This window comes from Metarhizium robertsii, assembly GCF_000187425.2.
Source record: "Metarhizium robertsii ARSEF 23 chromosome Unknown MAA_Scf_40, whole genome shotgun sequence".
NCBI lineage: Eukaryota > Fungi > Ascomycota > Sordariomycetes > Hypocreales > Clavicipitaceae > Metarhizium > Metarhizium robertsii.
In genome coordinates this window covers 4,254-20,767 of record NW_011942183.1, presented here as the reverse complement: position 1 = coordinate 20,767, position 16,514 = coordinate 4,254, and the positions used below count along the sequence as shown (strand labels likewise).

The following is a 16,514-nucleotide window of genomic DNA, read 5'->3' as shown; positions in this document are numbered from 1 at the left end:
CAAGAAACCGTATCACACACAAGACACGCAGGCAGCCAATATTCAAAAGAATTGCCTCCCGTTTTTGTGTGACAATTTTCACCTCTCCAGCCTCATTATTAACCGTTGCGGTCGCTCTTCTCGTCTTCGTTCATGTTTTAATCAATCACACCAGCACTGACAGTTCCATATCACAACTTCGATAGGCCGTATTTGTAATTCGTTCGATCAATGGCTCAACGGTGCAAGTACAAGCACCAGACAATATGTGCGAACCCCGGCTTTACAGCTCATGAACACTACCTTAAACGCTGCCAGGCCGAAGCTGGGATGTTCAGTGTTCATCACAGCCCCTTATGAACGGTGGAAATAGAATGCCTTGGTGCCTTTTGGGGATAGGTTGCAAGTTGTTTTGTCGCCGTGTATGAGTCCAATAAATAACATCAGTCTCAAGCACTTGTCTGCAGGGCAATTTATTAATGGCATGCAATCACACATTTCTATACTTCGTATGATCTCAAGTTCTGGTTTTCCCTACTAAGTACTTAGTACGTCCTAGTAAACCATGTCCAGGAAGGCACGACTCGACGATATGGCGCATGCACGCAGCTTGCCAGATTTAGTGTCAATGGCCGTCTCCATCATTCGCAATAATAGAGATCAAAACAATACAGGCTAGTCTCGCTCGTGTTGTCTGTCGTTGACGGAAGACTTCAAAAGCATGCTGGGCCCTGCAATCTTGCTGTATTAGCGCCTCTGCTAAATAATCACGATCCTGTTCCAGAGATCTCATAGTTTCCCGCAGCTTATCAACACCCGTGGAACAGTCAGATGTAGCAGCCTCGTCGGTTTCACAGGATCCGGATCCTAGCATTTCAGTGTGGATACATGGCATGACCATGGCGGAAAGAAGGGTAGTGCATATCGTTATCGAGCACATCTCGAGTCGTTCGTACTCGGCGTGAGAGACGAGGCGGTAGGCAACGGCAAGCATAATAAAACCAGTGGTACCAATGCCAATGTATTTATAAGCGAGCAAAGGTGATTTGTCCCTTTTGGCGAAGAGAGTAAAGTAAAGAATATTCACGCAAGACATGTACATCATGAAGCCGGTATATAGGGCTTTGTAATGGTTGTAGGTGCCGTGTGGAGCGTTTTCCTCACGGCAGTCATTGCGAGTGTCCACCATCTTGGAACGCGAATATTGTTGCTGCAGCAGTAAATAAACCGCATAAATGTGTGTCGCTGCTGCTTGGTGACGATTGTGGGAGAGGTGTCGAAGTGTGCTCTTGTCGTGCTGCGTTGCAAAGATGATACGCTAAAAGTTTCTGATGGAGCGGAGATTCAGGCGCTGGTAGTCCATGATACGCTAAAAGTTTCTGATGGAACGGAGATTCAGGCGTTGGTAGTCCACGAGAAACCTGTCCCGCATAATGCGAGCTTTTATTAATAGAAATACAAATGTCCACAGAATGCATCAGCAGAATTATGTGCTTATGTGCAATGCATATGTAATGTATCATGAATCATGGGATCCTTGCTCCTAGTGAAGGGCAAGCCCAGAGCCGAGGCGTTATGTCTTTTCACTTATTGGAGCTTAAGCACACATCACGCAATGTAGGGTTTTGCTCATATGCAACTATCACGGCCGTAGCCATCGACTTCACGCCTGCAAAAGCTGGTTGCCCCTTGACAAGATACGTGCATGTACAATGCGGCATAAGCAAAAGCTGGTTGCCCCTTGACATGATACGTGCATGTACAATGCTGCATACTTGCAGAAAACACCAGAAAACACCACTTTTATAGCCCTTTTTATATGCCTGACAGCATTTCCGTAGTTGTATTTACTATTGTGTGGCTAATGCTCAGTTAGTGTTGGTACTGTAAATACAAATGCTAATTGCAGCTACTAAATATCGCTCGCTCCAGTTGCCGTACATTCCGCCGCTTTTTTCTCACGAGAAACCAAGTCTGGCAAGGCGATCCATCATTTTATTTTGTTCTTATGTTCATGTAAAGATCCATCATTTTATTTTGTTCTTCTGTTCATGTACAAGCATTTATAGATGATGTATATGAAAACCCTTAGGTACTGTTCTCACTAGTCTCGGCAACCTGAAGTGGCTGCTTAAAATTAATGTCCTCGCGCCTCATGCTTATCAAAAATAGTAGGCCGCTCAGGAAACACAACCCACCAGCCCCAGCCACTACGTAAAATTCCTTGGCTATCACCTTGGACACAATATCCGCAGCTGCTTGCAGCAGAGCTGGATCCTGCGACTTGAGGGAATTGCCGGCAAGTAACGCCCGAATTTGCTCTTCTGTTAATGCTGTGCGTAAGCTCCGCGCCAGAAGCCGGTAACCCACGTTCTGGAAGATACTTCCCGCGGCCGCCAGAGTGATGGCAATGCCCCCCATTTGGGCAAGATTACACATGAAGATACTATCAAGCCGGGCAAGCTTGTTTGCGGACCTCTTCATCGCATTGCAGATACCGATGCCGTGTTGGAACTGAAGGCCAACGCCGGAACCCATTAAAATCTGAAAGCCAACAAGGTGCGCGGTCGGCGTCTCCCGATTGAGTATTGCTGCCAATGTCCCGCCAGCCGTGGTGACTATTGCGCCACCCACAGCGAATATAACCAGAATGACCTTATGCGCCGCAAAGACGGGCAGTAGCTGACCAGTAATAGCAACAGAAGTGATGAAAGTCAGGACGAACGGTAGAACCCAAAGGGTCTGTTGCAGTGCATCTGCGCCTTTGGCAAAGGCGAAGTAGAGTGGAAAGTAATAAAGTGCGACTGCATAAGAAGCTCCGGCGCAGGCCGAGCAAACCCACAGCGACCAGATGCGCAGATTGGGCCAGCCACTGCGGACGAGACCAGCCCAATCGATCTTCGCCCACAGATATAACACCCAGAGTAGTGAAACGACTCCGGAGGCTATCCAAATAGCCAGCGTGGGATGTGAGTCCCAATGCCAGACACTGCCAGAGAATGTTAGACCGAGGGCTAGCAAGACAGGCACGGCCATGTTCAGCAGAATCTGAGCCAGTACGAATTGATTCCACCGACACCGAAGGGGTGCTTCGTCGTCTGGCAAAACCTCCCCCTTCGGGACGCAAATGCATGCAAGGATCAGAGTTGCTCCAACACAGGGTAAGTTCAATAGGAACGCCCATCGCCAGGTAACCCGCTCCGAAAAAGCACTTCCAACAGGTCCGCCAATGATCAGGCCGACGGCCCATGATGCGCTCATTATGGAGATACGCTGCGGCGCCTTGCGTGCCCTTTCCCCCTCAATCCCCGGCGCGCAATCAGAAATATAGAACATATTGCTATTGCCCTGTCAGCCCGCCTATTTGAACCCCAACGTTTTGTGGATAGTTAGTTACTCAGCTGTACATTTGCTGAACAAAGGCCCCGCCAACACCCATAATGACTCTTCCTACTATGATTGCGGCCATATTTTGAGCCGCACCGGCTACAGTGGCACCGGCCAAGAAAACAGCCAGACTTCCGAGATAGAGCCATCGTAAATCGAAATTGTATGTAAGGTGCCGGACCAGGAACATGACAGAGAACAGGGCGAGGGAGTAAGAGAGACTGATCCACGAGAGCAACTCTATGCGACCAAAGGCTTCGTACAATCGCGACTGAATATTCGCAGTATTGCTGACATCGTAACCTGCTTGCGCTGGTTAGCATTACAAAGATTCAATAAGAGGTCTGTCGGCTTACACAGTTTTACCGTTGATGAGGGCCGTAAAGTAGATGATAGCCAGTGTGCCTTTCCACCTCCATGATCGTCGTGATACGTGATCATCCTGGAGTTCGATGGCTGTCTTTTGAGACTCCGGGTTGGACATAATGGCTCTGATATGCTTCAAGGAAAATGAATTGACTTTGCAAGTCCTACCAAATACTGGGTACTTGCAGGACGTATATATAGGTGAGCCCCAGCTGGTGGCGTTTAGTGTGGCAGGAGGCAGCAAAAATCGGTTTCTCATCGAGACTGATCAAGCAGAACAGTATGAACACAGAGGCAGGAAATCCTGACAGCATATTTGCGAGGGCGCGGCGACAATCCATGACCGCTTGAAGCCGCACATATCCCCGCGATACACAGTTTATTAACATGGCTGTGGAATTTATGCCCATCCTGCATATGATCTTCTGATTCGCCACAAAGTACATGAGCCGCCCCGTCTGCGCCATGCAGTGACAGTTATAAACCTCTCCACCGCTATCCACCAACAATACGTACACCTATAAAGGCAAGCTTCTGGAATTTGCGAGCCTTAGGTAACAATCATGATTGGCAGAGGTTAACGGGCTGGACGTGCATGTATCAATGAGACTACACTAAAGCAGAGCCAACGGCCAGGGGAAATGCAATGGAACGCCATGGTACACACGTAACCTGCGTTCAGCATCACGTTAAGGAAAGGGACTGTTTGAACGAGGTGAAATCTGTGTGTGAAGTGACGAGCCGTGCGCTCATTTGCATCGCCGCCAAATCTGCATATCACATGACGCGTTAGTTTGCCGGCTTGGCTCAACCGTATAAACGCCTACGTCGCATCTCCAACGAAGACAATTTTAAGTTCTATCATTACAACTTTTTGTCCCTGAACTCATATTAATGCCCCCTTGTTGTCCCTTGGGCTTTTCTACGCCCAGGTCAAAAATACGAAATGCTTCATTTTCTGGCCATCGAATTAGTTTTGCTTATTTGCGATCAGCTCGACAGCGAGAGAGATGTCAGTGCACTGGCGAGAGCCAGCCAAAAATTGTATGGCGTACTAAGCCGCGTTTTGTACCTCCGCAACGCAACATACTCAGGAAGCTCTGCTCTTTTGTGGGCTATTTCCAGCGGGCAGCACATGACGGCTGAGAGGGCCGTGACCGCCTGGGCTACTTTGCTCCGCACGAAAGTTTCGGACGAATCCACCACAGGGCCCGTCTTCTATGGCCACAATGCTTTTGTCCGGGCGGCGGAACAGGGCAGTGACCTCGTCGCCCGTATGATGACCGAGACGGGGATGATTGATATCAACTGGCGTGACCCCGGACATGGGCGGACTGCACTTGGGTGGGCTGCGATGTGCGGAAATAGCTCTGTTCTCGGTTTTCTCGTGGGATTGAAAGACGTTTTGTTAGACTCCACAGATTATTACGGACACACTCCTCTGTCGCTGGCTGCCCAAACTGGGAATCTAACATCTGTTAGGTTGCTGTTGAGAACGGAGAGAGTGAATCCGAACGCTGTCGATCGGTTACAGCTTCGGACTCCTCTAGCCTGGGCCGCGTTCCGTGGTAGGTTGGAAATTATGAAAGAGTTGATGCGGCAGAGAGAGGTCGACGTAGACCCCCTTGATGTGCGAGGGTGGACGCCTCTGTCACTAGCATGCCAGGGCGGTTATGCCGAGGCCGCGGCGGAGCTGCTTGCCACTGGCCTGGTCGATGTAAACTCCAAAGACAGATTCTGGCGTCGCACCCCACTAATTTGGGCCGCTTTTTACGGGGAGGAGAATGTAGTCAGAGTGCTGTTGCGCTCGGAAGACATTGTGGCGGGTATCGCCGACATACGCGGCCACACAGCATTGTCTCTTGCGGTCCAGGGAGGAGTCGGACGAGTAACGAGGTTACTTCTACATAGTGGGAAAGTGGACCTAGGGTCTATCGACCGTGTACGGAAAATCCCCATTGCAACGGGGAGTATACAGTCATCGACCCACGACCGGCTTCATGCCACCAGCACTAAGGCCGCCTTGACATCATCGTCGTAGTCGACAGGCTTCTGGTTGTTTTGGTGAGCGGGTATACATAACAACACACAGCATGGTAAAACTTATATTAATATTTACATAACTGGTCAGATAAATATATGAATGAACATGAGGTTTCTGCGCAATTCATTCATCGATCAACAGAGGATCGGGTGTTGTAACGGTCGGCCGGGTGACTGGAGGTGGGCCAGGGTCGGTCGCTTGGCGCGCCGAGTTGTACATGAAGACAAAATGCTGTGAACCCTTCCCCAGCAGAGTCATATTCGGTCCATTTCCTGTTGTTCGCGACGAGTTACACATGTAAGTAAATGCAGTGCGCGGCAACCATGTGCCATTGCTACGCAATTATGTGTCATGGCTCCGCAGTTATGTGCAATGCAGTGCCCGGCTACTATGTGCAATGCTCAAGTGCTGGTCGCCGCGGTCATGCCGGCGTGGTGATGCCCGTTGCCGAAGTGGACCAGCGATGGTGACCCGTCCGACACGACGTTTGACGACGCGGGGGGGTATTGGTAAACAACTCCTGTCATGTGTGTCGGCAGAAACCAGGGGAAGGGCATAGATCACTTTATGCATCGACCACGAGCTTGGGTGAAGGCAAGTTGTTTCATCGAGCTGGGCGCTGTCATGTTATGAGTATCACGGGGCGAGTCTAGGGTTCTCGTAGTAACATAGTTGTGCCTTGAAGAAGGGAGAGAAAGCTATCTGTGAGTCTAGGCTACAAGTAGTAACGAGCTTATGTGGGTCTCAGGCACAGGTCGTTATGGTGCTGTGACAGTACCCCCCCTCTAAATACCATTCGTCCTCGAATGGTGGCTTTCCGAAAAGAAACTAAGTTACCGGAAATGGACTCCAATTTGTTTCACCAGTTGCATTGTCGCAAAGGACACTTCTTTCATCGTTGGGAATGGCGCTTGCCGTAACCGAAGGCTTCGCTTTGGCTAAACTCAGGGTTTCTTCACCCAGGTAGGTGGGCCGGGTTTGTCGGGATACTCTAAGGGTATGTCATCCCCTCCTGACCGACGCGGTATCTAGGAGACTCGGTGCGTGATGTTCTTGGCGTGCGGGGTGTCGACTGCCTGCTTTCACGGTGACATGAACTCGCTTTAGCTGTGGCTGGTTGGGGATCGCCCAGGCCTGGGCCTCAGGCTCCAGCGGAGGACGGGGGCGGCTCGGTCGAAAAGTGCGGTGTGTTCTTGGCCAGGAGTGGCAGTCCGAGGGATATCCTGTTTCACTCTTCTCCCTGGGGGAAGCTCCTCATCGTCGCCGTCTTCGACATAGGGCGGTCGGTAGGAAGAAGTGGTTTGTAAAGAATCACCACTCCCGTATCCTTCATCTCCAGGATCCTCGATGTAGGCCCGATCCTGCTGGGGGGACGGCTGAGACTTCATAGCTGGCATATCGTCTTGCGGCGGGTCTGTGGGGCTACGAACTGTCGGTGCGAGACATGGCATAGGACAGCAGCGAGTGAGGCAATACTGTGACTGGAAAAGCAGGGTCATTCTCGCCCAGTCGATTGTAGGGTTGTGACGTTGGAGCCAGGGGAGTCCAAAGATAAGCGGAGTTTCTGGGAGTAGCGTGGTAACAAACAAGACGCAAGGTTCGGTGTGGTTTCCCATACTCACGGGCAGGATGACGTAGTGGGTGATATTGTCAGCGACTTTTCCATCGGCGAGGATCAGGGTGCGCGACTTCGGTAGCTTCTCAGTTTGGATCTTGTTGGCGCGAAGAAAGCCGCGGTCGGCGAATGCCCGTGCGGAACAGCCACTGTCGATTAAGCTGTTCACCCGTACGGGGTTTCGGTGCGCTGGGAACAGTTTGGCCTGGACAAGTAGCGATTTACTGTTTATGGACGTGAGGACAAGGGGATCATTACCGCAAATAGCTTTACGGATCCATATCGGTAATAAACTTGTAGGTGTTCCAGAAGACCTCCGGGCGCGACGGTGTCCGGAGGTTAGACGTTTCCCTGGATTCTATCCGTATCTGGGGTTGGTCTAGTGACGGCTGAGCTGCTGGTGTCAGACTCGATAAAGCCTTGGTCCCTGGAGTGAAGGCGGTTGAAGGTAGAACTAAAGTACGGGGGTTGTGCGTAGTATTGCTGGGCCGGTGGGAAGCCTTGGAGTTGTTGGTACTGGGGCTGGTGTTGGTATGTTGCACTCGGGACATGGGATGAGGGACGAGGGTAGTAGTGGCTGCCACGGCCGTGGCCGAGACCACGAGCGGGATCACCTTGTGCCGTGTGATTCTGGACGCTATACTTCGCATCGTTATTCATTTTCTCCTGGCAGTCGCGGATCCTGTGAGTTCCGCCACAGTAGTAACAGAGGCCGCGTTCTTGGCGCTCGCGTCGGCGAGCTTCGGAGGCTGAGGACGCACAGAGTTGCATGGGCTCGCCAGCATCAGCGATGGGCGCGACTAGGGTTGGCGGGTTGTTCGGGCGAGGGTTCTCGAAGGCGGTGCCAGGGCAAGGCTCACGTTGGCTACGCATCTTCCTGATGTGCTTGCTCTGCTCAAGGTCATTGTAGACGTCCTGGCACAGCCTTCTCCATCCAGGCCAGTCATCATTCCCGGGCTTGCCGCTGCGGTGCATGACTTCAGTAATGACCTCATCGGATACCTTGAGTTGGAGGGCTTCAACCTTCTGCTTATTAGTTTTGCCAGCGAGAGCTGCGAGCTTATTGAACTCGGCGATAAAATTCTCAAAAGGTTCGTTCGTCATGAAATAGTTGTCAAAGTTGCGACTGGCAGTGCGATCGAGGTCGATGGTTTCGTACTGGCTGTTAAGGAACTCGATGAGGTCGTCGGCGGTCTTCCATTCCCATAGCCTCGCATCATCGGGGTTCATGGTAATCGTGTCTAGGCTCTGGCGAACAAGCGCGTAAGCGCTGCCATCAAGCATGCTGCCGATATATTGCAAACGACGGAACTCGGTGTTATAGACAGCCTTATCTACGGCTAAATTGCGCATCGCTTTGGAGCGCCATCCGACGTACTCCTCCTGCCGCTTCTCGATATCTTTCTCAGCGGCGGTGAACGTAGTGTGGTCCTGGGTCTGGCGGCGGGGAAGCTGGTCATTGGTGTGCTTAGGAGAGCCAACTCGATCAATTACCCTATCGAGTGTGGCAACCTCCTTCCTTAGGTCGTGATTCTGGTCTTGGAGGGTTTGGACTTCCTTGCGGAGAAGGCCTGCTTCGGCGTAAAGGGATGACTGGATATGCTCGCAGTAATCCTGTATCTGCTTGGCGTAGTATGCATCCTTGTCAGCCTCAAAGGCAGGGGACAGGTCGTGGGTATTATCGGCGCGCGAGATGATAGTGTAGACATGGGGGAATGACCCAATGCCTTCTAATAGTCTGGATTTCCAGGCGGGCATTTCGAATTCGGGGGCCATTGCGAGTATCTTCAGGGGTGTTTTGGGTCGCGGCTTGTCAATCGCGTGGCTTCGAGGTCGTGTGGTCTGTAGGTGTTTTTCGTGAATATCTTCAATCGTGACGTGTCAGTCGCGACGCTTTGTGGTCGTTTGGTCTGTGGTCTTCTGGTCTGTGGTCTTCTGGTCTGTGGTCATCTGGTCTGTGGTCTTCTGGTCTGTGGTCTTCTGGTCTGTGGTCTTCTGGTCTGTGGTCTTCTGGTCTGTGGTCTTCTGGTCTGTGGTCTTCTGGTCTGTGGTCTTCTGGTCTGTGGTCTTCTGGTCTGTGGTCTTCTGGTCTGTGGTCTTCTGGTCTGTGGTCTTCTGGTCTGTGGTCTTCTGGTCTGTGGTCTTCTGGTCTGTGGTCTTCTGGTCTGTGGTCTTCTGGTCTGTGGTCTTCTGGTCTGTGGTCTTCTGGTCTGTGGTCTTCTGGTCTGTGGTCTTCTGGTCTGTGGTCTTCTGGTCTGTGGTCTTCTGGTCTGTGGTCTTCTGGTCTGTGGTCTTCTGGTCTGTGGTCTTCTGGTCTGTGGTCTTCTGGTCTGTGGTCTTCTGGTCTGTGGTCTTCTGGTCTGTGGTCTTCTGGTCTGTGGTCTTCTGGTCTGTGGTCTTCTGGTCTGTGGTCTTCTGGTCTGTGGTCTTCTGGTCTGTGGTCTTCTGGTCTGTGGTCTTCTGGTCTGTGGTCTTCTGGTCTGTGGTCTTCTGGTCTGTGGTCTTCTGGTCTGTGGTCTTCTGGTCTGTGGTCTTCTGGTCTGTGGTCTTCTGGTCTGTGGTCTTCTGGTCTGCAGTCTCCTGGTCTGCGGTCTTCTGGCTTGTGCTTGTTGTTGGCTTGGGGTCGTCGTGGATGCGGATGGTTTCAATCGCGGCGTGTCGGTCGCGTGGCTTCGTTGTTGTAGGGTCTGTAGGAGTTTTCGTGGACGGTCTCAATCACAACGCGTCAGTCGCGAGACTTCGTGGCCCTGAGGTCGCCCCTTTCAGGCGTGGTGGCTGGGCCGCGTTAACGATGGAGACAAAGGCGGCGCAACCAAAAATGAAGGCACAAACTATCACGGGGCGAGTCTAGGGTTCTCGTAGTAACATAGTTGTGCCTTGAAGAAGGGAGAGAAAGCTATCTGTGAGTCTAGGCTACAAGTAGTAACGAGCTTATGTGGGTCTCAGGCACAGGTCGTTATGGTGCTGTGACAATGAGACTGATTGTTCACTAGTGAAGCTTCAAAAAATCATGGCTCTTGTTGTTCGTGCTGCAGAGTCTGTCTGCAGTCATCTTTCCAGCACCAGCAAACTTCCTTGCGTCCGAATATTGTTCTCGGCCAAGCTCTGTCATGATAACCAACGTTATGACAGCTGGAACTTACACCAAGCTTGCTTGTTCTATCAACAAAGGCAGTTTCATGTATCCGACAGTTGTTCCCAGCGTACCACAAAGGCAGTTTCATGTATCCGACATTTGTTCCCAGCGTACCAAGACATTACGGACGACGTCCTCGAGCTCGGTCGTCTTTGTCTGTCGCCATTGTTCGTATAGTGCATCCCTATTTGGTTGAACTTGTTGTAAATAATGCAGTACTGGTGGACAACTTGTGGTGTAGTGTAGAACGACTGCAGTCTGCTTGGAAGACTGTGCCTATGCCCTGGACGATCCGTAGTCTGCATTATCAAGAAGCTGGGGTTGTGGGAGTACCATGCTCTGACAACAGGTCACCAGGGCACGTATTGTCCGACTTTCTAACACCCCCAGTTTGTCTAACTATACGTAAGCATCATAAATGCACCCCCGGAAGGCCGCTCTAACCACTTCGACCCATCCTGAGAACCATGTCGCGGATCCATTGCGCTTGCGCTTTCACATGGCCGCTATTTGTCCCTCCTTCGGCGTCCTCCCTTCCAACAGACAAGTCTCGGCAGGATCCATGGCATCTCCACTTTTGGACAGCTGGCGCTCATGATTCTGCGCAAACCAAGCGCTTTACCTACTATGTGTGTGAAGTCCCGGAGATGGTGTTGGGGAAAGTACCCGTTCCGCCGTCGAGGAATGGCCGCCGCCGATTCGCTGCGGCCATTTGTCAGCTACGGTCAGCTACTGGCTACATATCACCCCAACACCTAGTCCGTGCGTGTTGCTCACCCGTATTCTGCAGGTAGTGTGTACTTAATAATGAGACTTAACGTGATGGATCTCTCCTCCCGATGGGTCCTGGCGGGTAGGCCAGGGCCGAAGGCAAGAGTGCAAACCGAGCCGCACCGGGCTCAGCCCGTTACACATAACACGGACAGAGAGTGTGAGGAAACGAGTCCACTGTAGGGCACATATAGCTTGAATCACACCTTGTCCCTTTGTGAACAATCGCGCTTCCTCCAGTCCACTAAACCTTGCTCGTGCCCTCACACCGTCGCCTACCCCCCAGATATATACACCCGCCTTCGCGGGTGTGAACCCCAAGTACCCTAGCATATGGCGCCCGTGCGTACTCGCATGTTACAAGTCGTACTTCCAAGTCCACCGGTAGGTAGCTTGGTAGTTACGTCGTAGTACTCTAGGGCTCTTGAGCATCTTATCACGTCTAAATAACTTTTCCAAATCCGTTTCAATGATCAGCTTGTAGTCTGCTTTGGATTCATTCTTTCTCTTAGCGAGCATTCTGAGTCGAAAATGAACTATCTACCACAGAGTGTGAAGCTCGAGGAAGTGTTTGCATCGGCGGCGCCTCTCAATGCTACCAGAATCGCATTGGACACGCTGTCTTCTGAATCACAGTCCTCCCCTCCTTCACCCAGCGACGTCTCAAGTCCATTGGCATCGCCGCCTTGCTGCCAGCCAACTGAAACTGTTCCGGAGAGAGATTTCTGTACAGCAGACACCACACAAGCCGATTCGATATGCGGGATTGAACGACCAGGTAGCGCGAGAGTTGTTGGTGATCCGACAATGGACATGAACGGACGGACTGTCCTTGACCAATTATGCGCGATGGGTTTGACAGATCAACAAAAAGCTCTTGTTCTGGATAGAATGCGCCGTGACCGACATCACAACATCTCAGATCCACAAAGAAGAACGCATGGCTCTGGCTCGGTCTCTCCTGCGGCACTTCACATGCGTTTCAAAAGACTAAAAGATAAGCATCCCGAGTTAAAAGAGATGTTTCCCCCGAGAAAAGGATCTCTAAAGTAAGCCCCCCGTCGCGGCCTCGAAGACGGGCCTCGGACCTGCGCTAAATTATTCTAAAAGGCAAAAAAAAGAGGAAAGGAAGGGTCACGATTTGTGCTTGAGCGGTATGGAATATGACACAAGTGAGGAGGACACGACTACCCGTTACTCTAGCAGGCGCAAGATCATCATTGCCACATTGCTGTTCATTGTCTTCTTTTTCCTTTGAACTGGAACAGTTGGGGAAGAGCTTCGTAAATTCAAGCAAATTCTTCCATGTTCTGCGGCCGATACTACGTGGAAGAATTTTCAATATTAACAGAGATGTTCGATCGAAAATGATCGGTACAATTTTAGCCATTGCGTATCAGCTCATAGACTGCATGAGCCGCCCCACGATAGCATAAGGCAGACACAGGACGCCGGTGGGCAAGTTCACAAAGACCTCGGTGAACTGATGGGGAACCACGTGGTATTTATACAGGCACTCTGGATACTTTGAATTTTCTCTCTGTAGACAGCATTCTACTTCTAGCCAGCTCTCATCACAGCCGTTTACCAAGCATCTGTCGATCCAACTACTTGATATCTAGTTCCGGTTGTGATATATTACCTTCGCAATATCTAGCCACACAGACAAAAGTTTTCGGCCCTATATTAGATGCAGCTTCATCTGTACCTTGCACTTCATCTCCGTGCTACGCCCGCAACCACTGGCAATGTATCATCCAACACAGGACACTTCGGGAACCAGTCAGTTAATGGTGTGCAGTTATTGATGAAGCCGAAACTGGCCACCTACAGATGATGTTGTCGGGCTCATGTGCTCCAGTGCATGACCTAACCGCTTAGTTAGTTGCGTTTTAGTTATCTGCACCTTGTGCCGTTTGTCAAAAGCTGCCCTCCAGCTTTGGTCTGAATTATCACAGACGAACTCGTCGGAAACCCCATCGATATTGAATTTATGCAGCCGTGTATAATCCGGCACCCAGGCAACCTTGGGTTGGCAGAGCAATGCAAGGTGGTTTGAAAACTCGTCGTTTAACTCGGCACACTCGGATTGGATATCTGGACGACCAGGTTGGCATTTACTTCGTAGGCCTGGTAGGACAAATGCATTGAGTGCAATCTGAAAGGCTACCGTTAAGACCAACGCAGCAATCATGACAATGGCGTGAGGAAGGCAGGTTTGTCTTCCCGTCTCATCTCTGACACCAAAAAAGAGCCCAGATATGCAGAACTGCATCACATATATTCCCGTAAACGTTTGATTGATCGCCCGGGGATAGAGGATACCACCGTGATCTGTCTCTTGTCTTCCGACGTGGATGGCAGAGTATCTGTGTGCTAGCCAGAGCATGCCGAACGAGACGGTGGCAAATAACAAAATGAGAGGTGCGATGACACTATAAATTAATGAAATGCATGCCAGGGTAGTGTACAGTGGAAAGACGGCCCCCCAAGCGACAATGTCCATGCTGACGCCCCTTGACCACTTCTGCCTGGGTGTGTAGACGAAGATTTTGTCCGCAAAGAACCAAAACATTGAGGGCCACTGCATGATGATGCTGGAAGATCCAGAAAGAGCTTGCAGAATCATGTATGAAAAGAAATAGTTCGCTGCCGTGGGTAGATTCTGGGGCAAAAGATTTAGGATATTGCCGGGTATTTGCAGGCTCTGGATGTTGTGGAAGAACTGTTTGAATGACGCTGTGAAGAAAGAAGCAATGGAAACCACCAAGAACATTTGCACGAAAAGAAAGACAAAATAATATCGTTGCACGAACGCGGCTTGTTGAGACCTGAGTTTGGCCCCGCCTATGCGAGACAAAAGCTCGAGTACTGAGGGTAGCAGCATGAGCATCAAAGTCAGCGCTGCTCCTGGTAAAACTCCAGCTATGGCCACAGCCACCGTCCTCCAAGTCCTATGGCGTTGGAAAAATGACTGTAATGCGTCGTTGCGGATCAAGTTGTCTAGTTGGCTTAGCGCTGCCGTCCAGGAAACAGGAATCGCCCATAGCGCAATCATCGTTGTCAAGACAATGGTCACCAAAGTGGCCCTGAGCCATTTCCTCCACGACGGAAGTCCGATATTGCTCCACACAACGTTATGCCACGCCAATTCCACAGTTGAACAATGCTTGCAATTATTGTGACCACTGTTATACTTAGGATATTCTGCCGCGGGTTTCAGTTTTAGTGCAAGGCTTCGTATGTCTTTCTCCCTCGTGCAAAGTCCCGTATAGCAACTTTGCAATTTGGTCCGCAATTTGGTCTGCAATTCAGAAGATGACTCATGTCTCATCAGCGCCGTCGCTGCGGATTCAAACTTTGCTAGGTCTTTATTTCTCAGCCTTAAAAGGCGGTCCAAGCCCTTCGCATCATCTGCGACAGATTTTTCCTTTTCTTCGATAAGTCTGACCAAATCCTGTTGGTTTTTCACCTCCCTATTCCTCTCGGGAATACCTATACTGCGTTCCGTTTCTTCCATTTCGTAATTGCGCATCTCGATGAATGATACGTAACAGAACCAAGCCGTGACGAGCAAAGCGCACACGAGATGCGCTATGTAGCGACATGTATTCGAGCTTCTGACATTGCCAAACGCAAGCGTGTCCAAGCCCATAATTCGCGAAGCGCCATCCGCAGCTGATTCCTTTGTGGGGTCAAGGTCTTGTCCCCTTCCGTTCACATAGTTTAATGGTAGTAAAATAGGCAGTAACACGAACAAGATGGGCGTGAATAAATGCAGAAGAGTTCTAAGATATCGAAGGAAATAGTACGCATCCAAGCCGCGTCTTTTGATGATTTCTTCATCCTTGAAGTTTATGGTGCTGCTCAGCAATTGCTTTGCCTTTGGTGCCGCTCCATCTCCCTCCGGATGGCTAAATGTACTCGGTATATTACTAATGGTAATTCACTCAGACAACTTGGCAAGACTTACTATATGTAACGTAGGTCAGATTGCTTGCGGAGATACAGAAACAAGCAAATTTGAATCAAAAAGGCAAAGACAGCAACGGACAATGCGGTGGAAAACGCAGTGATGCCGATACCTCGTTGGTTCTGAGCGGCTCCAGGCGCGGCATCTGCTCTGGGATGTACGGCCATGGATGCGTTAAGCCTAGAGGGCAAGAGACACTTCTGCGTCGATTGCGGAGATAAGTAGGCGTACATGAGCCTGCTCAGTACCTATACTGGGGAGGCAATAGTAAAATTGGTCCTATAACAAGTTTCTGATTTCTAACTTTACTCACACCAGTCGCGCCATTTACGAATTCCACTGGGCGTTCTTATTTTGCTATGCGAGGCGCGGGTTTCCACAAAGGTTGAAAAATGGCCATCATATATGTTGATTGGCTTTTACAGTGGTTATGTACTGTAACTACTGTAGTAAATACGTAGCCCAATTAATTATGTTTATATCTAAAAGACCCAGGCGGTGAAAATAAAACCCTACGCATCACAGAGTTTCACCCTGAATGGAATCAAAGGCAGGCGGATGCTTGCTTGTGAGGAACTATCACATGCTGGGAGATCCGCTAACCTCAGAATATTGAGCAATTGCTCAACTACAGTATCGTCTCCGTAGTATCCCTCACCGGGTCAAAGTCGGCCAGGCAAGCAGACTCAACTACAGTATCGTCTCCGTATCATGGCAATATCCCTCACCGGGCTAAACTCGGCCAGGCAAGCAGGGTGCATTATTTCACTGGCACAGTTTATGGCAAGCAAAAATGAAAAAACTTCCATCCGTACCTTATCGCCATGTCTTGCTTTTCCTGTCGCCGCAGACAGGTTATCGGAGCCACGCTCATGCCGTCTTTGGAGCTACGGAAAACACTGTCAGCTTGGCGTAAATATTATCGAACTGCCATGAAATATTTTTCGACCTGCCATGGGAGGGAAGCCCCAAAGCCCCGATAGCTGTCGCTGACAAACTGAGGTCTCTGCTGTCGTCAACGGCCGAACAAAACATCTAAATTATGGGACTGAGCGGCACCAAATCCTGACAAACAATCTAGCATTTTAGACTGGTGTGCGCCTTCCAGTGATAGCACTATGAGTCATAATGTCCATGCCGGTTAGGTGGGCTGTCAGGTGTGCGCCTTCCAGTGATAGCATTATGAGTCATGATATCCATGCCGATTAGGTGGGCTGTCGTTGGGAAAGGACTGGATTGAAAT

General features: G+C 50.4%; 7 protein-coding genes across 7 annotated transcripts; 1 reads left to right on the top strand and 6 right to left on the bottom strand.

The window, feature by feature from the left end:
• Positions 1–604: 604 nt before the first annotated feature.
• MAA_11815 (F-box domain, cyclin-like protein) lies at positions 605–1,168 on the bottom strand (the record flags this gene model as incomplete). Its single annotated transcript, XM_011413152.1, has 1 exon — positions 605–1,168. One exon carries the CDS (start codon positions 1,166–1,168, stop codon positions 605–607), a length of 564 nt encoding a protein of 187 aa, XP_011411454.1.
• Positions 1,169–2,067: 899 nt separating this feature from the next.
• Positions 2,068–3,315, bottom strand: MAA_11814 (poly(ADP)-ribose polymerase; the record flags this gene model as incomplete). Its single annotated transcript, XM_011413151.1, has 1 exon — positions 2,068–3,315. The coding sequence occupies one exon, from the start codon at positions 3,313–3,315 to the stop codon at positions 2,068–2,070; it is 1,248 nt and encodes a 415-aa protein (XP_011411453.1).
• Positions 3,316–3,376: 61 nt separating this feature from the next.
• On the bottom strand, positions 3,377–3,850 carry MAA_10442 (Major facilitator superfamily domain, general substrate transporter; the record flags this gene model as incomplete). Its single annotated transcript, XM_007828440.2, has 2 exons — positions 3,377–3,678; positions 3,733–3,850. The coding sequence occupies 2 exons, from the start codon at positions 3,848–3,850 to the stop codon at positions 3,377–3,379; spliced, it is 420 nt and encodes a 139-aa protein (XP_007826631.2).
• Positions 3,851–4,678: 828 nt separating this feature from the next.
• MAA_10441 (Ankyrin repeat-containing domain protein) lies at positions 4,679–5,773 on the top strand (the record flags this gene model as incomplete). Its single annotated transcript, XM_007828439.1, has 1 exon — positions 4,679–5,773. One exon carries the CDS (start codon positions 4,679–4,681, stop codon positions 5,771–5,773), a length of 1,095 nt encoding a protein of 364 aa, XP_007826630.1.
• A 1,106-nt stretch (positions 5,774–6,879) lies between these two features.
• On the bottom strand, positions 6,880–9,167 carry MAA_11813 (uncharacterized protein; the record flags this gene model as incomplete). Its single annotated transcript, XM_011413150.1, has 2 exons — positions 6,880–7,596; positions 7,737–9,167. 2 exons carry the CDS (start codon positions 9,165–9,167, stop codon positions 6,880–6,882), a joined length of 2,148 nt encoding a protein of 715 aa, XP_011411452.1.
• A 105-nt stretch (positions 9,168–9,272) lies between these two features.
• On the bottom strand, positions 9,273–10,693 carry MAA_11812 (reverse transcriptase, RNaseH; the record flags this gene model as incomplete). The annotated part of the gene is made up of 2 exons (XM_011413149.1): positions 9,273–10,078; positions 10,657–10,693. 2 exons carry the CDS (start codon positions 10,691–10,693, stop codon positions 9,273–9,275), a joined length of 843 nt encoding a protein of 280 aa, XP_011411451.1.
• A 2,406-nt stretch (positions 10,694–13,099) lies between these two features.
• On the bottom strand, positions 13,100–15,438 carry MAA_10440 (DUF221 domain protein; the record flags this gene model as incomplete). Its single annotated transcript, XM_007828438.2, has 2 exons — positions 13,100–15,212; positions 15,272–15,438. The coding sequence occupies 2 exons, from the start codon at positions 15,436–15,438 to the stop codon at positions 13,100–13,102; spliced, it is 2,280 nt and encodes a 759-aa protein (XP_007826629.2).
• Positions 15,439–16,514: the final 1,076 nt, after the last annotated feature.